The following is a 16,017-nucleotide window of genomic DNA, read 5'->3' as shown; positions in this document are numbered from 1 at the left end:
GGGAGTATCTCTGCCATCTACAAAATCGTGGTAGTAGTATTAAGTAATACCTAAGCTTCTGAAAGCTAGAAATAAGGTAAGAAAAAATATTTTCAGTAAGTAAAATTTCAATATTCATTTCCATTATTAGGGTCAAGGCTGTTATCATTCCCTCTACTTGTCAGCATGGATATTAAAGACAGAAGACAGAAAATATGATAATAAAATTGCAAACTTTTAGGACACGTACTTGGAAGTACTGGTAAATGTTTTTAATTAGCTAGATTTCATGCTTATAGCCTAAAACTATTATGTTACTGTGTCTTCATACATGTCCATCAGAGTAGCTTTTGACAGGAAAAAAACCAACTTAATGTAATCGCATATTGTTGCAAGAATGCTAAGATTTTGCAATTCAGAGCAACAATACACATGTAATATGCTTCATACCTCAAAAAAGATGGGGGATATCATAGTTTGAAACCTTACATTCCTAGAAAATCCTAATGGATGTATATATTAACTATTGTATGTGTTTTGCTTTAGTTCCTACATTTACAAGAAATAATACACCTCCAAAAATGGTTTTTTTAAGGTTTTATACACATAAACATGCAGATTGGATAAAAACATGCCTTCTTTAAAAAAAAGTCTTTTTGCTCAGAGATTTATTCTGAAACATGAGTTAGCTCCTCTTCGCCAAGTTTTAACAGGCAGACCAAACCTGTGCTATGAAGACGCAGTGGTTTGTCACTTTAGAAAGTCTACACGAACACTATACATCTGACAGTCAGAAAGATCATAAGTGTAATGCTCACAGGATTCACAGCCTTGCAATTCAAGAGAAGTTGAGAGTTTATCCACCTTCTATAGTGAGGTACACGGACATAGACCCCAGGGTATCTTTGTCGGCCACAGCCAAATCCAAAGCTAGTAACCCCTAGTAGATAGAATTTGTTGTCACTAGGGTGATAGCATGCTAACGGTCCACCGCTGTCTCCCTATAAATAAATAATATAAAAGACTAGCAACATACATTCCCTTCCAGGAACCAATGTAGAAATGTCAGTGGTGTATCCACTTTTTAAAATTACTTTTTAAAAATCTGCCAAGTTACCTGGACAGTAATAAAGACAGTAATACATGAATAGTAGTACCCAGGCCAGTTAAAATAAAGATTCATGATACTGAGGGACACTACCTTGACTAAAAGACCATGTCTATATTAGTTTCGCTGTCAAAGTTCTGTGGATGTTTTTTTGTTCTTTGTTGTTGTTGTTTGTTTTTTAATTCTTTTTTTTTGGTACCTTTTCATTCTAAGGCTTGTCTCCATAAACTTTCTTACATGTCGGTTGTTAACAGAATGTATTGTCTGCACAGTGTAGTACTGCAATTACCAAGAAACACAGTAATGAATACACAACGTTGAATTTTTGCCAAATTACTTGCTTAGAGGAAAAGTGCTGAGGAAAGCAGGAAGTGTATCAGACTAATGATACACTTATGAATATACCTTTTTAATTATAAATGTCTCCATATCACAGCTGATGCCCCAACTTTAGCATCCTGGGGCTTTTGACCTGAGAATTGTCTTTTCTGAGAAAGAGATGCTGATTGCTCAGCATTTAAATAAAAATCTCACCGCTGAACCGTGTCACTTTTCAGTGCTGGTGCTGTCTTTCAACAGCATAAAAACAAGCAAGATGCACGCGTACTTCACACACACTGCATGTGTACAGTGATAACATAAGTACTGCGTTTGTGTTCTTTCTCCTTTCAGTTCTGTTAACTTGTCTTTTGCTGAGTAACACTGAAGTCTTTGTGTATTTTTCAGAGATGGGTGTTTCTTTTTGAATCACCTCTCTGTCTATTTATGATGCTTCTTTTCCAGTTTGATGTATTTTTTCTTTAGTATTTGTGCCATTTTAATGAATTATGCTACAAATGCATCGTGATACCCCTGAGACTTTGGCTTAGTGGTGGCACGTTGGGCATGGTGTTGATTCTTACCTGACAGGTATCAGTGCCTCCTGACAGAGAGCCAGCACAAATCATGTTGTTGTTAATCATGCCTCCGTATGCATCAGAACTGTTACACTCACTATAAGGAATGATTTCCACCTGTGCTTCTTGTAATACAGATGGAGTTTTACCTTTAATGGAAGACAGCATATAGAAAGTAAAACATTTATGCTGTTGTGCATAGCCATTCTTACTGTGATATCTTTTTCCTGTTTTGTTAGCTTAAACGTGCTCCTGTACGTGCTCCAACACGTGCTAATCTAGAGATTGTGCCTGTTTCTAATGGATTTAAACTTAAGTGGGCTAAGCATTTGCTGACTTGGATTTGATGTAGTTTTTGCAGTTCTTATTCTGAAGAAGCATCGATGGTAACAATACTGCTCATTAGCCTTGCTCAAAATGCCAGAGGTGACGTAATAAATAAGCTTATATGATCCTCAGCTGTCCTTGACATTTCCATTCAAGATGCACACCACCAACTGACACCGTATGAAGTCTGTGCTTGTAGAGATTAAAGATAATTTGAGGGAGAGCAGCCACACCTAAAATATGTTGGGACTCCCAAGCTGATAATGCACTGCATCACAACTGTTGTTTTTCAATAATAAAAAGAAGCTATTTTTGCAGACAACGTTGAGTAACTACTGTGAGTCTGAAAGTTGGGATAGTTTGTCTTCCTTTTTTCATATTATCCATGAAAGAAGGGCTAAATATTTATGCCTTCGGTGACATCTGTGTAGTTCTAATCTGCTTTCAACGTAAAAAACACTGAAAGCAGATAGTCAATTGCAGAAGTATTTAATGATTTTGTGTGATGAGACTATAACCTGAATGGATTCAGTTCTCTCTCGGTGAATCTGAGGGACTGAAACCTAACGGTAGTTATGCAGCTAATTACTTGTTCAACAAAACAAGCAAACTTTTACCTTTTTCTGCTATACGTCCCCAACCACTTATAAAGCACTCTGTTTCCTGGTCGATATACAGGTAAATGTGTGCAGAAGGTAAGCAGATAGGCTGAATATAGTAACTGTAGTGTACAGCAGAATTAAGTTGAAATAATGCAATATCATTTTCAAATGTTTCTCTGTTGAATTCTGGGTGCACAGTGATGCTTCTAATACTTCTTTTTGCTGCATGTTTGCCGTGTTTCCAAAGGTTATGTGTGCCCAACACAGCTCTCCAAAAATATGGGTCCCTAAGAAAGAACGCAATCAATATGAACTTGCACAAACTAGTGTGCAGATTTTGCGACTATTTTAAAGACTACAGAAAAGACAACAGTGATCAAATAGCTGAAATACAGAACTGCTGTAAGTACAATTAAAAAGCCTCTTCTGAAGAGTTTTATTACCACATTGTCAAAGAAAGGTAAAGTGCCAATTTTGTTGGTTCTGTTAAACAGAAAAAAATGGAAGCAGTATCAAAACTAATGAATTGTAATGTTTCTAATTTAAATATTGCATTTTTTTTTTTTGTAGTGAGCTTTACTTGTTTAAAATGCTCTATTAAGCAGAAAAAATGGAAACTCCTGGAAAAAAAAAATTCCCCTAACAAAAACGTCACCTAGATCAAAACTAACTGGCCCTTTAGCAAACACAAAGGCTGTTCTGGACCAAGCCAGAAGTGCATTTCCAGGATTTCTTGATACTGACTTCTGAAGATGTAACTTTGCATCCCATGCTGGGCCAGCAGCAGACAACCCTGTGCTACTGTTACAGCAAAGGAGACAAACAGATCTTCACAGCTGTGACAGAATTGTAGTTTGGGTCTCTGTACCGGTTTTGTACTGGGGGAGCTCAGCATACCCACGTCCCATTGATTTACATTCTGTTTGAAGATACCAAAGGTGATGCTATGCTTTCCTCATACTTAATAAAACCAGCTGTTAGCGTGAATACCTACTTCCGTCCTGTAGTGCAGTGGCCAGCGGTAAGCACTGAATTCTCATTAACTAAAGTTCCACCACATATATGTGCAAATTTTGCACCAACGTGGTGAATCTGGAGGCTGACTGACCACGGCCATGCTCCAACCTCGGCGTCGTGTCCACCTACAATCCGGGATCCTGAGGTCCTGTCTATGAGCGGCCGCTCACCACACTCTACAAAACAGAACAGGGTTAGTTATAAGGCTCACACTGAAAAACAGAGCTTTTGGTGAGCTAGCCACAGGTGGTTTGTTGCATCTACAGTGCTACTTGCTGTGATTTTTTTTAATGTTTCCTGCTAGAGCTCTGATTCTGGAGAGAAAATGTGGATATTTCCTTAGGCCCTGTGAAATGTATTTTATTTGGTTACAGGCATATTTCTTGCATTTGTGTTTATAGTGCACATCAAGGTAAGTGGGTTCCAGTCACTGCAGCTTTGTGAATTCATCAGATTTATGGATAGATGAAGTTTTTCTGTGTGGAGCTGTGGGAGGAAGCCGCGCAGCAATGGGGCACCACAGCCTCCCCCCCCTCCATGCCCTCTCAGGTGCTTAAACCACCCACCGTGGCCATCTCAATACCCACTGCACTGACCCAGCACCCAGGCATACCACCAGTACCGTCCCAGGGGATCCGCGGGACCACCACAGCGGGCACAGTGCCCACCAGCAGCAGGAGCAGCGAGGCGGTGGCCAACCTCTGTCGCATTCTCAGTCAAGGGCACAAGATGGCGGCGGGGCCCGGTGCGCATTGGAGCTGCCAACGGCCGCCACCGGCTCTGAGGCAGCAGCACCTCCCGCCTGGGCTGTAGTGCACTGGGGACACCTTAAAGAAACTTCCCGACCACAAAATGTTAATCATGAATCTTTTAATGCTGGTGAATGCTGTTAGAACCAAGTGCCACGCAGACGCAGGTGGGTAGCCAAGTGAGTGAGAGGCTTTGTGTGTTATGTGGGGAGGCAGCCTCCTCCTCCCTCTCAGTACTCTGCCCTTTGTAAATGAATAACTTGCAGCTGAGCAAAGTTTATGTGTTAGAGGTTGCTTCTGCCTGCTGGTTTCGTAAGGCTGGAGAGCGAACAGCTATGAACAGCCCAGGGAAAGGAGAGTGGGTGCCAGGAGTGCCCTCACTGTGGTGGCCTGCACCCGTTTGGGGTGCTCTACGCCTGCCCTGTCCTCGTGGCAAAATATACTTGGGAACACCTGAAGGAATTGCTTGCCAGAGAGACGTGGGCAGACGTTCCCTCAAGTAAGGAGTTAATATATTTATTTTGTCTGCCAAACTCTTGTGTTCTGTTGCCTTGCCAGCTTTGGTTCGAAGTGGCCCCAGGCAGGTCTGGAAGCAATGCGGAAGTGCCCGGTGTGCTGCCGGGGCTGCCCCACGGCCGGTGAGGCACCGTGCGAAGGTTTCGTGTATGCCCAGCACAGTGGTTTTAGTTTAAAGATGTTTAGAAAACTGACCCTCTTCTCTCATTTGATGTCTGAATCAGAAATTTAATTAAAGTCCTTAGCCACATTACCTACATTCATATGTCAGGATTAGCATATGCAGTTTTGTGCGCTTTGATTATGCCGAGGCGTTTCTGTGGGGCCAGGGGAAGAAGCTTCACAGTGTGGTCTGTGTTACTTCACAGCGTATCCGATGATGTGAGGCTTAATAGGCGTCCCGGGCAGCGGTACACTGATGTGTTGTAATTTCAGTTCTGAGAAGTTGGCCTGTTCGAGATTTTTCCATATCTCTCTCGTTAGGCAGCAACCAGCAAACACGAGTTTCCAAGTTGGATAGCAGACTTGCTGCCAAAAATACCTCCAGCTGGAATGATCATCGGCCACGTGCTCTAAGAAATAGAAAACGCCTCCCTGGGGAAACCAAAGTCGTCTTAGTGCCGTAGAAAGAGTGGACACAGCAGGGCCAGGCGGCCTGCCATTGCTCAGTACCCACCGGTGCGCATGAAGCTCCATTTGCCCACCCCACAGTATTCTCCCTCCCCTCCCTTTGCTTTTATGATGTCAGTTGGAATTAATATAAGTGGGAAACTTGCACAGATTCAAAATGCGTATTCCAGAAGCATGCAGGATGCACTTATTTGGACCCTTATTGTTGCAGCGATAGTTACAATTTTGTTCAAATTACAGTTGCTAGCATGTTGTTTTTTTTCAAAGGAGACTGAGAGAAATGTATAAATCCTACTAGAACTCATTGGGTTTTGACAACCCAGGGGATTGGGATTGGGCTTGAAAATACCATTTTAAAGGCTGAACTTCTATTGTAAAAAAACAGAACAACCCAGCTCTCTTTCTTTTGTTTTTCAATTTGACTGATACCCTACAAGGAATGAGAGCATTTAATTAGATTGGTTTAGTCGTACAGGTAGATCAGCCCTTCTTCTAAGAGGCAAAGGCAATTTATTTAAAACACAGACTTTCAATCTTGATCAGAAAGCTCTTCACCAAAAGAAAACCAGGTGTTTGGGAGAGGGACAACAAAAACAGCAGGTTCTGCTTTAAATGGTGTGTTGCAATTATGAATTTTGTGGCAGATCTAGGTATGTAGATTGTAACTTTTAGGGTTTTACTTTTGAGAATAGAACAGACTGACCAGTGCGTTGCTACTGCTTTGCTCCATTTAAATCTCATTTAACTAATAAACTGGGTCTGGTCTGTAAGCTTAAAAAAATATATATATATTTGGTGAAGCATCTCTGGAATAGATCATACAGGTAATAACATGAAAATTTTTCTTCGAATACTCACTGGTCTGAGCACTCGCAGTACTTCCTTCAAGGTGCTGTTCACACTCTGCACGGAGCAGAGGACTAAGGTGCAGACGACGGCATCCACGGAACCACTGGGCACCTGATGCAGGTCTTCTCCTGCTGCTGTGAGGAAGCGCTCGTAGTGGATGTGCTGGTTCTGGCTCATGCTTCTTGAAAGGCCTTGCTGGAAGTTGGGGTTTATGTCGGTGCATGTGACTTTGCAGCCTGGTGGGTAGAATTGGAAGTTAGCGCCACAGCCAGTTCCAATCTCCAGCAGCTTCAGCTCTCCCGAGGGGCCGGAAAAGTCAGGGAGATTTCGAAATAGCTCCTGCTTCTGCTTCTTTGTTTTCCTGTTGTGAATTGCAGTGAGCTTCTCCAAGAAGAAAGGAAAAAATATCTTCTTACAAAAGGGCTCCCATATGCCCAGGAATGATAGTAGGTAGATGGGCATGGCAAGCAGCGCAAGGCAGGTGCGGAAGAAGAGGATGCTGGCTTCTGTCATTGCCATCATGAAGGCAGAGGATCCGTACGGAGCAAAGCTAGTTCTTCTGCGTGCTAGAGCCCTTGAAACTCAGACAGAGCTGCGTTCATGTACTTGCTGTGTTCCTCCTGAAGCGTATTCAGCTCTTTGGATTGACCTGGTAGACTTTTTTCTAAAGCTGATTTTAAAGTCTGCTCACAGGCAGGGAAGGGAAAAACAGGACTGCATACCAAACAGCTACGGTAGTGTCCCAGCTCTGGCAAGAAAAGGAGCTGCCAGTTTGTTGAGTAACCTCGATAAATTGGGCAGTACAACCTTGTATCTAACCCTTGGCAAAATGTCATAAAATGCCCTAATATGGTGTTCAGCAGTTTCAGACTACAGTTCATATCTCTTAAAGCAAACGTACGTCGTCTTCGGTGAGCAGAAAGAAGTTAATTTGAATGCTGGATATGCTGTAGACGAGTGTCTGATTAGGTGTTTGATTAACATTTCAGTAGAGATACATTTATTTCTGAATTATTTACCACCCCAGTGTAGGTAGCTAAAGAAGCTGGATCAACTAGTCGGCTACCTGATCTGAGCTCCTTCGGTCTTTCCACTTCGTGGGCACAAAAATACTTCAGCATGTGAATTTGGCTCCTTTGCAGGGAATGATCTTGCTTTTCTTAGTCACCTTTCAGAGCTCTGATAGGAAACAATTAATTCAGTAATCAGTACGTATAGTATGTAGCTTAATTCTATTAACTTTATAAGCCTGAGTCAACAACACACTGTTGTTTTATGCTAAATGCATTCTGTAAAACTTTTTCAACTTTGCGGTCACCAGTACTTTTTCCACAGGGCTTGGTAGCAGGGTAATTAGCCACTAGCTTTTAATTGCTCTGCTTCAGGTGAGCCCAGTGTTGGGAAAGGAGGACTGTTTGTACCTCTCAACTTCAGGTCCCTCATTCAGGCAGTTCGGGTGTGAATTGCGCTGGGGAATGTTGTTTATCTGTTAAGTGATAGGTAGCCCTGTTGTTTGATGAGTTACCTCCTCCCTCTAGTGGTAATAAAGCAAATACAAAATCCAGCATACAGTGGCATCATTATTAGACTGCTTTATTAACAAACTCGGTTGTCATATCTTCATTCCTCTACCTTGTGGTAACTACATTAGAGAAACAAATCTGAACAGTGGAATTACTTCAGATGTACTTTCTGTATAGAGCGCTTGGAAGTGTGTGAAGGACAAAATAGAGTCAAGAAGTGCATTACAAATATAATCTGTACTGGGCTTTAATTCTTTGCTGCTATACTGTAGGAAATCATAGAAAAGACTCAACTGTGGCCAAGAAGGCAGCACCTTCTCTTGGTGTCCTAGAGGAGTTTAACTGGAAAATATTTCTAATGAAACTCATGGCTTTTAAAAAAAAGACATCTTACAGGTGTGATCTAGCTCACCAGGAGAGTAGAAAGTGAAGAGTTTAAGCACAGGTGAAACACATTAGCAGAGCATGACCAAAGGGCTTTGAGGACACAGCTGCCCTAGTAACAGAGAGCATTTTACAGTGGAGATGAGGTTTCTGCCACCGGATTTAACAAAAACCAATTTTCTCCCAGTGTAAGAACAGTTTTTGGCTTTCTGGGTTGCTGTTTTGAGTTAAGTCTGTGCTGATAACATCAGCATCTAACGGCCAGTGAGAACTATGTATGGCAAACTGGTGCTCTAATGAGCACTTCCCTGAATAAACAGAATTCCTGTCAGGGAGGACTTGTACTGGCATGGGTGAATGAACGCCTGCTCCTAAAGGTAGTTCATAATGGGAAGACTGAAATGAAAATGCTCGTACTGATGCTGTATCTATTATGTATGTGTCCTGTATTGAAAACGTGAACGGTTGGGCATTATTCTCCGCCATTAGGAAATGTTAGCTCTCTGTTCTTGCTTGCATGTATTTTCTGGTCCCTTTCTTCACTCTCTCCTTTCTCAGCTCTCTAAGATGCTGACTCTCTATTTTGTATTGTCTGAAATGTGTTGTCTATTCTTCTTTCCAGTTTGCCAGGTCCTTGTGTGACAGCTCTATTTAAGAACTTTACCCAGAAAGCCTGTCTAACAAAAGGAGAGTGATTCCTGGTTTGAATGAGCTGTGGATGCTCACTGTTTTCCATGTTTTTCTTCTTTCTAGCTGCTAGCTGCTGTATATGGGTTGGCTGTAAGGGTGCTATCCGGTGAAAAACCTCATTTAAAGCATGGAAGGAGTGCTGAAGAGAGGTCCCGTGTCCTGCAGTGCTCACAGTCCTTTATTTTACTGCATACCCAATGATATGAGGACTAGAAGGGATCCAGTAAGGTGTGACATAAATGTGCTTTAAATTCAGTTCTGAGAAATTAGTTATCTCCAGCTCCTTCTGCGTCTCTCTGCTCAAGGAACACCCATCTCCAAAACACTTCCAGGGTGGGTCAAAGACCTTTTGCCAAAAGTAGGTCCAGCTGGAATGATCTGCAGCCACATGCTCCAAGAAGTAGAAAGCTCCACCCTGCAAAACAGTGCCATCAGAAAGGACTTAGGGCTTTTCACCTTCATAAGTAGAATTTAATTTTTTCCATGTTGGTAAATATGCTGCTTTTTATCACCTCTCTGAACACCAAGCCCTTTCCTAGATGTTATGCGTGCAAGATTTGTATTCATTTTGGGCTGTGTGGTCTCTAAGACTGCCTCCCATTCGGTTTTCATTGAAGGTGGTGGCTATGATGGACTGACTACAAGTTTACGGATGGGTGCAGCTTAGAGCTGTGCAAGAAGCTGTATGGTCTGGTGGCTAGGAACTGCTGCCACAGGGTTATCGTCTCTGTTGCAACTGCCTTGGATGATCTCGGAGTAACCACTTTAACATCCTTGTGCTTCAGTTTCTCTCATCTGTAAAATTGCCGGGGCGATCAGCACTGCCTGCAGGTGTTCCCGGCCGTCTGCATGCCTGGCAGCATACCAGCCATGCTGAGGAGGGAGAGGTAAAGCAGGCTGAGCTAGTTCTTTCCTCTGCAGGTGAAGCAACACAAACAAAAAGTACTTAGGAGTAGGTGCTGCGCAGGCCAGAAGTGCAACTTTGCTTGTGTTGTGTCTCAGCATTACAAGACAGAGGACTGACAGCTTCTCTTGTGATCCCAGAAAGGTCCACAGATCTCTCCAGCACAGTAATGTAAAGAAACTTGTAGGCAATGTCATGTGTCAAGTTACAGGCTAGAAAAAGAAAGAGGTTTTGGCAGAAGGGAAATCAGACATTACAGCACTTCCTCCTCAGCCTACAAATCCATTCCCTGTGAACTGTGCCTGCTTCTCCCTCTGTGCATGGTGGCTGTTTCTGCAGACGACTCTTCCGATGCCGTTGAGGTGCACGAGGATCACCCCCGGTTACACACTTCCCAGGTTAAACAACTTGAAATCCCAGCAGTTGTTGAGGCAGGTTTTGTTACAATTTCAGCTGCACTGTTGTCAGACCTTTCAACAGCAGCAGTTAGGGAGGGCCCTGGAGCTGGTGCCCTTTTAAGTGGGCCATGTACAACAAGAGGGCAGGTGGATCCAGAAACCAGGCACGCTGTATTTCTGCCCAGTTTGCTCTGTGTGGCATCAGCTCAATGATCGGTTGTAAGTGACGGCCTATTTTTAATTTTCATTAACCTAGAATTAGGAGGGATGGTAAGGGTTCAACCTGTTGGACTCTAACCATGGTTCCTCTGCAACCTGCAGAATAAGAATAGGATTGTTCATGTTTGGGGAAATGGTACTCGCACACCAGACCAGAGCAATGCTAGTTCCATGACAGTCTTTTGCCCTATGCATGCAGTGTGGTTTGAAATCTTTGGAATAAACAAGAAATGCTTATTGCTTGTCTTACAAACAGTCAACGTGAACCAAGGACACATTTTCAAAAATATTAAAATGACCTAGGTGCTGACATCCAGTTTCTGACTTCATTTGGGTTCTCGGTCCTGATAACTTGAAAAGATTTAGGAACAAATGTCCTTTTGATAATCTCTGAGATTTCCATTCCTTCCATTTACTTAGGTTTGAAAGTTTTCTAACAAATCATGAAGTGGCTTATACAAAATTAATGTGAATTTGGATTTAAAATAAATATTTAAATACGACTACAGCTTTTAGGGCTTTTGTTATTTTTGTTATTGCTTATTATTTTTAGTTATTTTATTATTGCTTGAATTTTTGGAGGGAGCACTCGTTTTTTACGCTGTAAACATTCAGCAGTCGGTAGGGGGTTGCAGCGTTGTCACTGCGTGTGTATTTAACCGAAACTGCCTGCTGAGGGGGAAGGAGTGGATAAACCCATCTTCCCGGGGGCTGAAAAAGGTGACGGGTGCTTTTAAACTCATCCTGGACCTTGTGCAGGCAGTTCCATTTATCCCACACGTGGGCCAGCACAGGGGAGTTGGCTCATCGTGACACAAATCACCCTTTTCTCCCTCGCTTACCCGCCTGAGCACCCGCAGAACTTCGGCCAGGACCTTCTGGACGCTGCTCACAGAGCACAGCACCAGGGTGCTCACCACCACGTCCATGCTGCCGTCCGGAATCTGATGCAGGTCCTCGCCAGAGGCGACCACCGACCGCTCGAGCTTGAGGTGCTGGTTCTCCGAGAGGCTCTTGAGGAGGAACTTGCGGAAATTGGGATTAGGGTCGGTGCACGTGAGCCGGCAGCCTGGTGGGTAGAACTGGAAATTGGTGCCGGTGCCCGTGCCAATTTCCAGCAAGGTGAGCTGGCCCGAAGGGCCTGCAAATGTTCGCAGGTTGCTGAACAGGGCTTGTTTCTGCTTGTAGACTTTATGGTTGTAGGCTGGCGCCATCTTAGCCATGATATACGGAAAAACTTTCTTATAGAAGGAGTCCCACAAGCCCAGGTAGGTGAATACGTGCGCAGGCAAGACGAGGAGCTGGACGCAGCTCTGCAGAAGGGAGGCGAGCATCATCTGCACGGAGCTGGGCGTGCAGGGAGCTCAGCACGCTCTGCCTGAAGCTTTTCCCGGTGCCAGAGCTACCTCTGAACCGGATATGTCTGCCTGGCTGGCCACACTCCAAAATCTGTCTTAAAGCGGCAGCGCTGCAGTCTTACAAAACTGCTGGAAACATCTGAGAAGGGAGGGGGGTGCCAGCCCCGCTGAGCATCTCTGCTTCGCCTAGCAAACACGGGAGGCTGTACTTGTAACTGGACAAGTTGCTTTGAAGGCATTGCTTGTGTGCTAAGGACGTACTTAAACGTTGAACTGCGTTCAATCTGAAAGCTCAGATCCTGCCTGCTTCGAGCCTGCTGTCTGGCAGAAGTGGCTGATCCAAAACCTCATGCGTGTTTTGCCTGTCAGGTTTGTGGACTGCTGTCTCATTGTACGTCCGACCGTCTAACGGCTGTGATGTGGCGTGCAGGGCACTCCGATAGTGACTCTCACCTCTTTCCACACTTGCAGGCTTTAGATACTGGCTTGTCTTGTAGGTGAGGCAGAGCTTGAGCAACAAAAGAATCGCAGTCATGATACAGTAGAAATCTTCTAGACTATTGCAATCTTTTTGGCTATCCAAATGTAACAACCTGTTTAAATTACATAGTCACTCTGGCTACTAAACTTTGTTTAGCTTCTGCTTGCTTGCTCGGTTTTTGCTATGAGCACAGATAGGCAGTCACCTGGTTATTGTTACAGAGGCACAGACACTCTGCATGCTTTGTAGAGGCATGCACGGGACAGGTCCCTGTCCACAAAGCTTAGGAACTGACTGGGCAATTCTGAGATCACTGCACAAAAAGGGAAGGGAGAAGTGAAGGCTGTAATGATGAAATAAGGAAAAGGCAGTATCCTTATCCAGTGTATTTTTTATTTATTTATTTTTGTATTGAGCAGCTGTGTGCGCCTTAAAGAGACAGCGCAGTGCCAGGTAGTCACTGTCCAGAATTACAGAATTATCCTAGCTGTGTTGCCTGAGTTCTGCGTGGTTTCATTCTCTTTCAACCCAAGGAAAGGTTTTATGCTTTTTGTTTGTTTTACTCTTCTGATTACAGGCAAGCACAGCCATTAGCTGGAGTTGCAATATTTATCCACTTTTCAAGGTAGCATGATTTTGGAAATAAACTCCAAGAATGTTCATTTTCTGAGGATTCCCTTTTAATCTGGTTCAGGCCAATGAACTAGGTGGACCTGACAGCTGATCAGTGCAACGCGCCATTGTTGGTGTGGGCCAGCAATAATGCCAGCAAGGGAGTGGATAGGGGCACTGCAGAAAGTGTAACTGTAGGGATTGTGCTGAACTTCGTGCCTCTGCTCCGGGATAGACTCTAGTAGGCTCTGCTGGTATCAGCTAGGATCTTTTTGTTTTGTTGTGTGATCACTCTACACCCTCTGAGGGTGTTGACCTATATATTTCTTTAAGTGACTTGCTCGAAGATGTCTTTACAAACCGTAATAACACCCTTGGGGCCCCAGCATGTCCTTGAAGTATTTCTGGTGCGCTGCCCGCCCCGCTGGGACCCGTGTGCCCACCAGCATCCCTCGGCTCCGTGGGTGCCCTAGTTGGATGCCAGGTAAGCTCCCACGTTTCTGCCTGGGTGTGGGTGAGCTGCATCGCTGCCTGCTCGCTTCTGTCCCAGCGCCTTTGCCTGGCGGTGGCCTGGGCGCAGCGCTGCACGCTTCAAACTGCTGGCACCGTTGCCTATGCAGACTTTTTTCCTGTAATTCTGTGGTTTTATTTCCACTTATTTTGCTTCTGTTTGGAAATTGAAGTCGTAGTGAGAAGCACACTACAGAAGGTCCGGTTTGAACTGAAGCTTTCTCAGAATCTGTAGCTTTCTGTAACAGCTTATTCAATGTATATATAACTGCTTTTGATTAGTTATGGCTTGGGAGATCTATGGTTTTTAGGTTGTGTCTGCCCTTGTGTTACACTAGGGTAGTCCCATAAAAATCAGCGTTGTAAAGTGAGGGCAAATTTAGTTCCTGTGTCATTTCTAAAGCAAGATAAATGAGTTTTCCAGCACAGTGCTGTGCCCCGTTAGCTTGTCTGCTCAGCACACGGCACACAACTCCTAAAGCTCTGCTCAGAGGACAAAGATTTAAAATTCTGCAAAGAGGACATTTCTGCAAGGTGGATTTTTTTTTCTTCCCTAAAGCAGCAACCTAATACAGCGTTTCAGGTTGTTCTTTTTGCAACACAGGCATAGTCCTGCTGAGAACAAGAGCAACGTAATAAAAATTGATCCTAAAAATCCAGCCATAAATTATAGTTATAACATCAAATTATAGGCATCAAATCTACATATAAAGGGTAACTTGGGTTAATTATTAGTACTCTCTTATTCACTGTTCTCCTGGAAAACAGAGAAATCTGCATGTATGAGGGATCTGTAGCTGAGGACAGTATTCTGTAGTAGGCTTTCCTCTGTAGTGAGCTGCTGGCATTTTGGAGGTCCACAGCTTTCCTGAGAAAACTGGCAGGTGCTGAGGCAGGACTTTTGATAATAAATCTGAAAACATTTTTCTCAACTGGGCATTTCTTGTAAGACTTCTCTGTTGTGCTCAAAGTCAGGACGAGAAGAAGCTCCCATGGCCAGGAGGCGGCTTTGTCTTGATGCAGTTTCTTACTTTGTTGTGCTCAAGTTTTCCTGGGGAAGCGGAGCTAAATCTTGCTTTTGACCTGAGACCACCTGAGTATGCAGCCCAGTTAGAGGGAAGGCAGTGCAGTGCCTAGACCTACAGATCAAAATTTTCAGTGCAAACTGTCTTCTGTTAGGTCAGCTAACACAGATAGGAAAAGTAAATAGTTTTTAGACACCAAAGCCCTTCATCATCTCTCTTTCTGCGGGTTTTGCGCATCCAGACTTGTCTGTCTTCCAAAATGTTAGTTTGACTAACAAAGGATATTTTTTCCCCCAAACTGTGCTTTAATTATGCCAATACGTTCCTGTATTGGTGACAGGAAGGATATCCATTCCCGTGCTGAGTAGGTATTGTAGCAACACAGAGCAGCGGAGGTGTTTTATCCTTACGCAGGACCTAGAGCTTCAGCTTCACCTCTTTCACTTTTGTCCTTCCCCCTTTTAATTTTTGATTTCCTCTAAATAGTAAACACCGCTCCTGCAGCTTCAGGGCTCTCTTTACACCCCAACTGTGGCTGGGCGAAATGCGAAGTGATGTGTAGCAGCAGGCCACTCTTTGTGATCCCCTTCACACCAACAGATTTCGAAGAACTCCATCCATAAGCAGGGCTGGAGCCAGCTTCCATCTGTGCAACCTCTGCACCAGCTGCCAGCCGGCTGCAAGTCCAGGGTTGAGGCCACGGAGCTCTTCGTGCTGATGGGGGCTGTGATGGGCACAGCCACCTCAAGTGCTGAAGTTTTAGCTTACCCTTGAACAGTTTGGGAAAAAAAAAAAAAAGACGATGCTTGACCAATGCAAAGTTTCCCTCTTATGATGACATCTTTCACACATCACGGGCCACACTCTGTGCTTGTGGTGGGACTTTTGCCCTTATTTCCAAAGCCAGTTGTGCGCGGGGAGTAGATTAGACTTGAAGCAAGACACTGTCCTAAACAAAATTGGGGCTAGCCAAGACATCCGCACCCAAGCCTTCACCCGTGGGCCACTTGCACGGTGGGCTGTGGGGGCCAGCTGAGCACGGGCATGGCTCCTGGGTTGGATTTTCTTTTTCCATGGATGGCAGCGAGCGGAACTGATGATCCTGGTGTGGGGACAGATGCTGGGAGCAGGGAATGATGCTGGGAGTGGGGACCGATCCCTGACTGGGGACCGATCTTGGACTGGGGACCGATGCCGGGCACCATCTCTGTGAGGGGGCGCGGGGAGCTACCGCTCACCC

General features: G+C 44.2%; 3 protein-coding genes across 4 annotated transcripts; all 3 read right to left on the bottom strand.

The window, feature by feature from the left end:
* Positions 1-24: 24 nt before the first annotated feature.
* On the bottom strand, positions 25-5,068 carry TMPRSS12 (transmembrane serine protease 12). 2 transcript variants are annotated; one of them, XM_040539791.1, is made up of 5 exons: positions 4,552-5,068; positions 3,907-4,105; positions 2,928-3,199; positions 1,990-2,132; positions 25-980 (listed from the first exon to the last, which is right to left on the bottom strand). In XM_040539791.1, the coding sequence occupies exons 1-5, from the start codon at positions 4,637-4,639 to the stop codon at positions 744-746; spliced, it is 939 nt and encodes a 312-aa protein (XP_040395725.1). In that variant the 5' UTR covers positions 4,640-5,068; the 3' UTR covers positions 25-743. The 2 variants fall into 2 exon arrangements, with proteins under 2 accessions (XP_040395725.1, XP_040395724.1); XM_040539790.1 differs by having other exon boundaries at positions 27-980; positions 4,543-5,068.
* Positions 5,069-5,396: 328 nt separating this feature from the next.
* On the bottom strand, positions 5,397-8,101 carry LOC121061237 (methyltransferase-like protein 7A). The gene is made up of 2 exons (XM_040539806.1): positions 6,683-8,101; positions 5,397-5,788 (listed from the first exon to the last, which is right to left on the bottom strand). The coding sequence occupies exons 1-2, from the start codon at positions 7,193-7,195 to the stop codon at positions 5,552-5,554; spliced, it is 750 nt and encodes a 249-aa protein (XP_040395740.1). The 5' UTR covers positions 7,196-8,101; the 3' UTR covers positions 5,397-5,551.
* Positions 8,102-8,250: 149 nt separating this feature from the next.
* LOC121061238 (methyltransferase-like protein 7A) lies at positions 8,251-12,263 on the bottom strand. Its single transcript, XM_040539807.1, has 2 exons — positions 11,634-12,263; positions 8,251-9,685 (listed from the first exon to the last, which is right to left on the bottom strand). Exons 1-2 carry the CDS (start codon positions 12,126-12,128, stop codon positions 9,449-9,451), a joined length of 732 nt encoding a protein of 243 aa, XP_040395741.1. The 5' UTR covers positions 12,129-12,263; the 3' UTR covers positions 8,251-9,448.
* Between the last annotated feature and the right edge of the window lie 3,754 nt (positions 12,264-16,017).

Source organism: Cygnus olor, chromosome 29 (assembly GCF_009769625.2).
Source record: "Cygnus olor isolate bCygOlo1 chromosome 29, bCygOlo1.pri.v2, whole genome shotgun sequence".
Lineage (NCBI taxonomy): Eukaryota > Metazoa > Chordata > Aves > Anseriformes > Anatidae > Cygnus > Cygnus olor.
The sequence above is the reverse complement of the archived record's forward strand: the minus strand, read 5'-3'. Positions and strand labels throughout refer to the sequence as shown.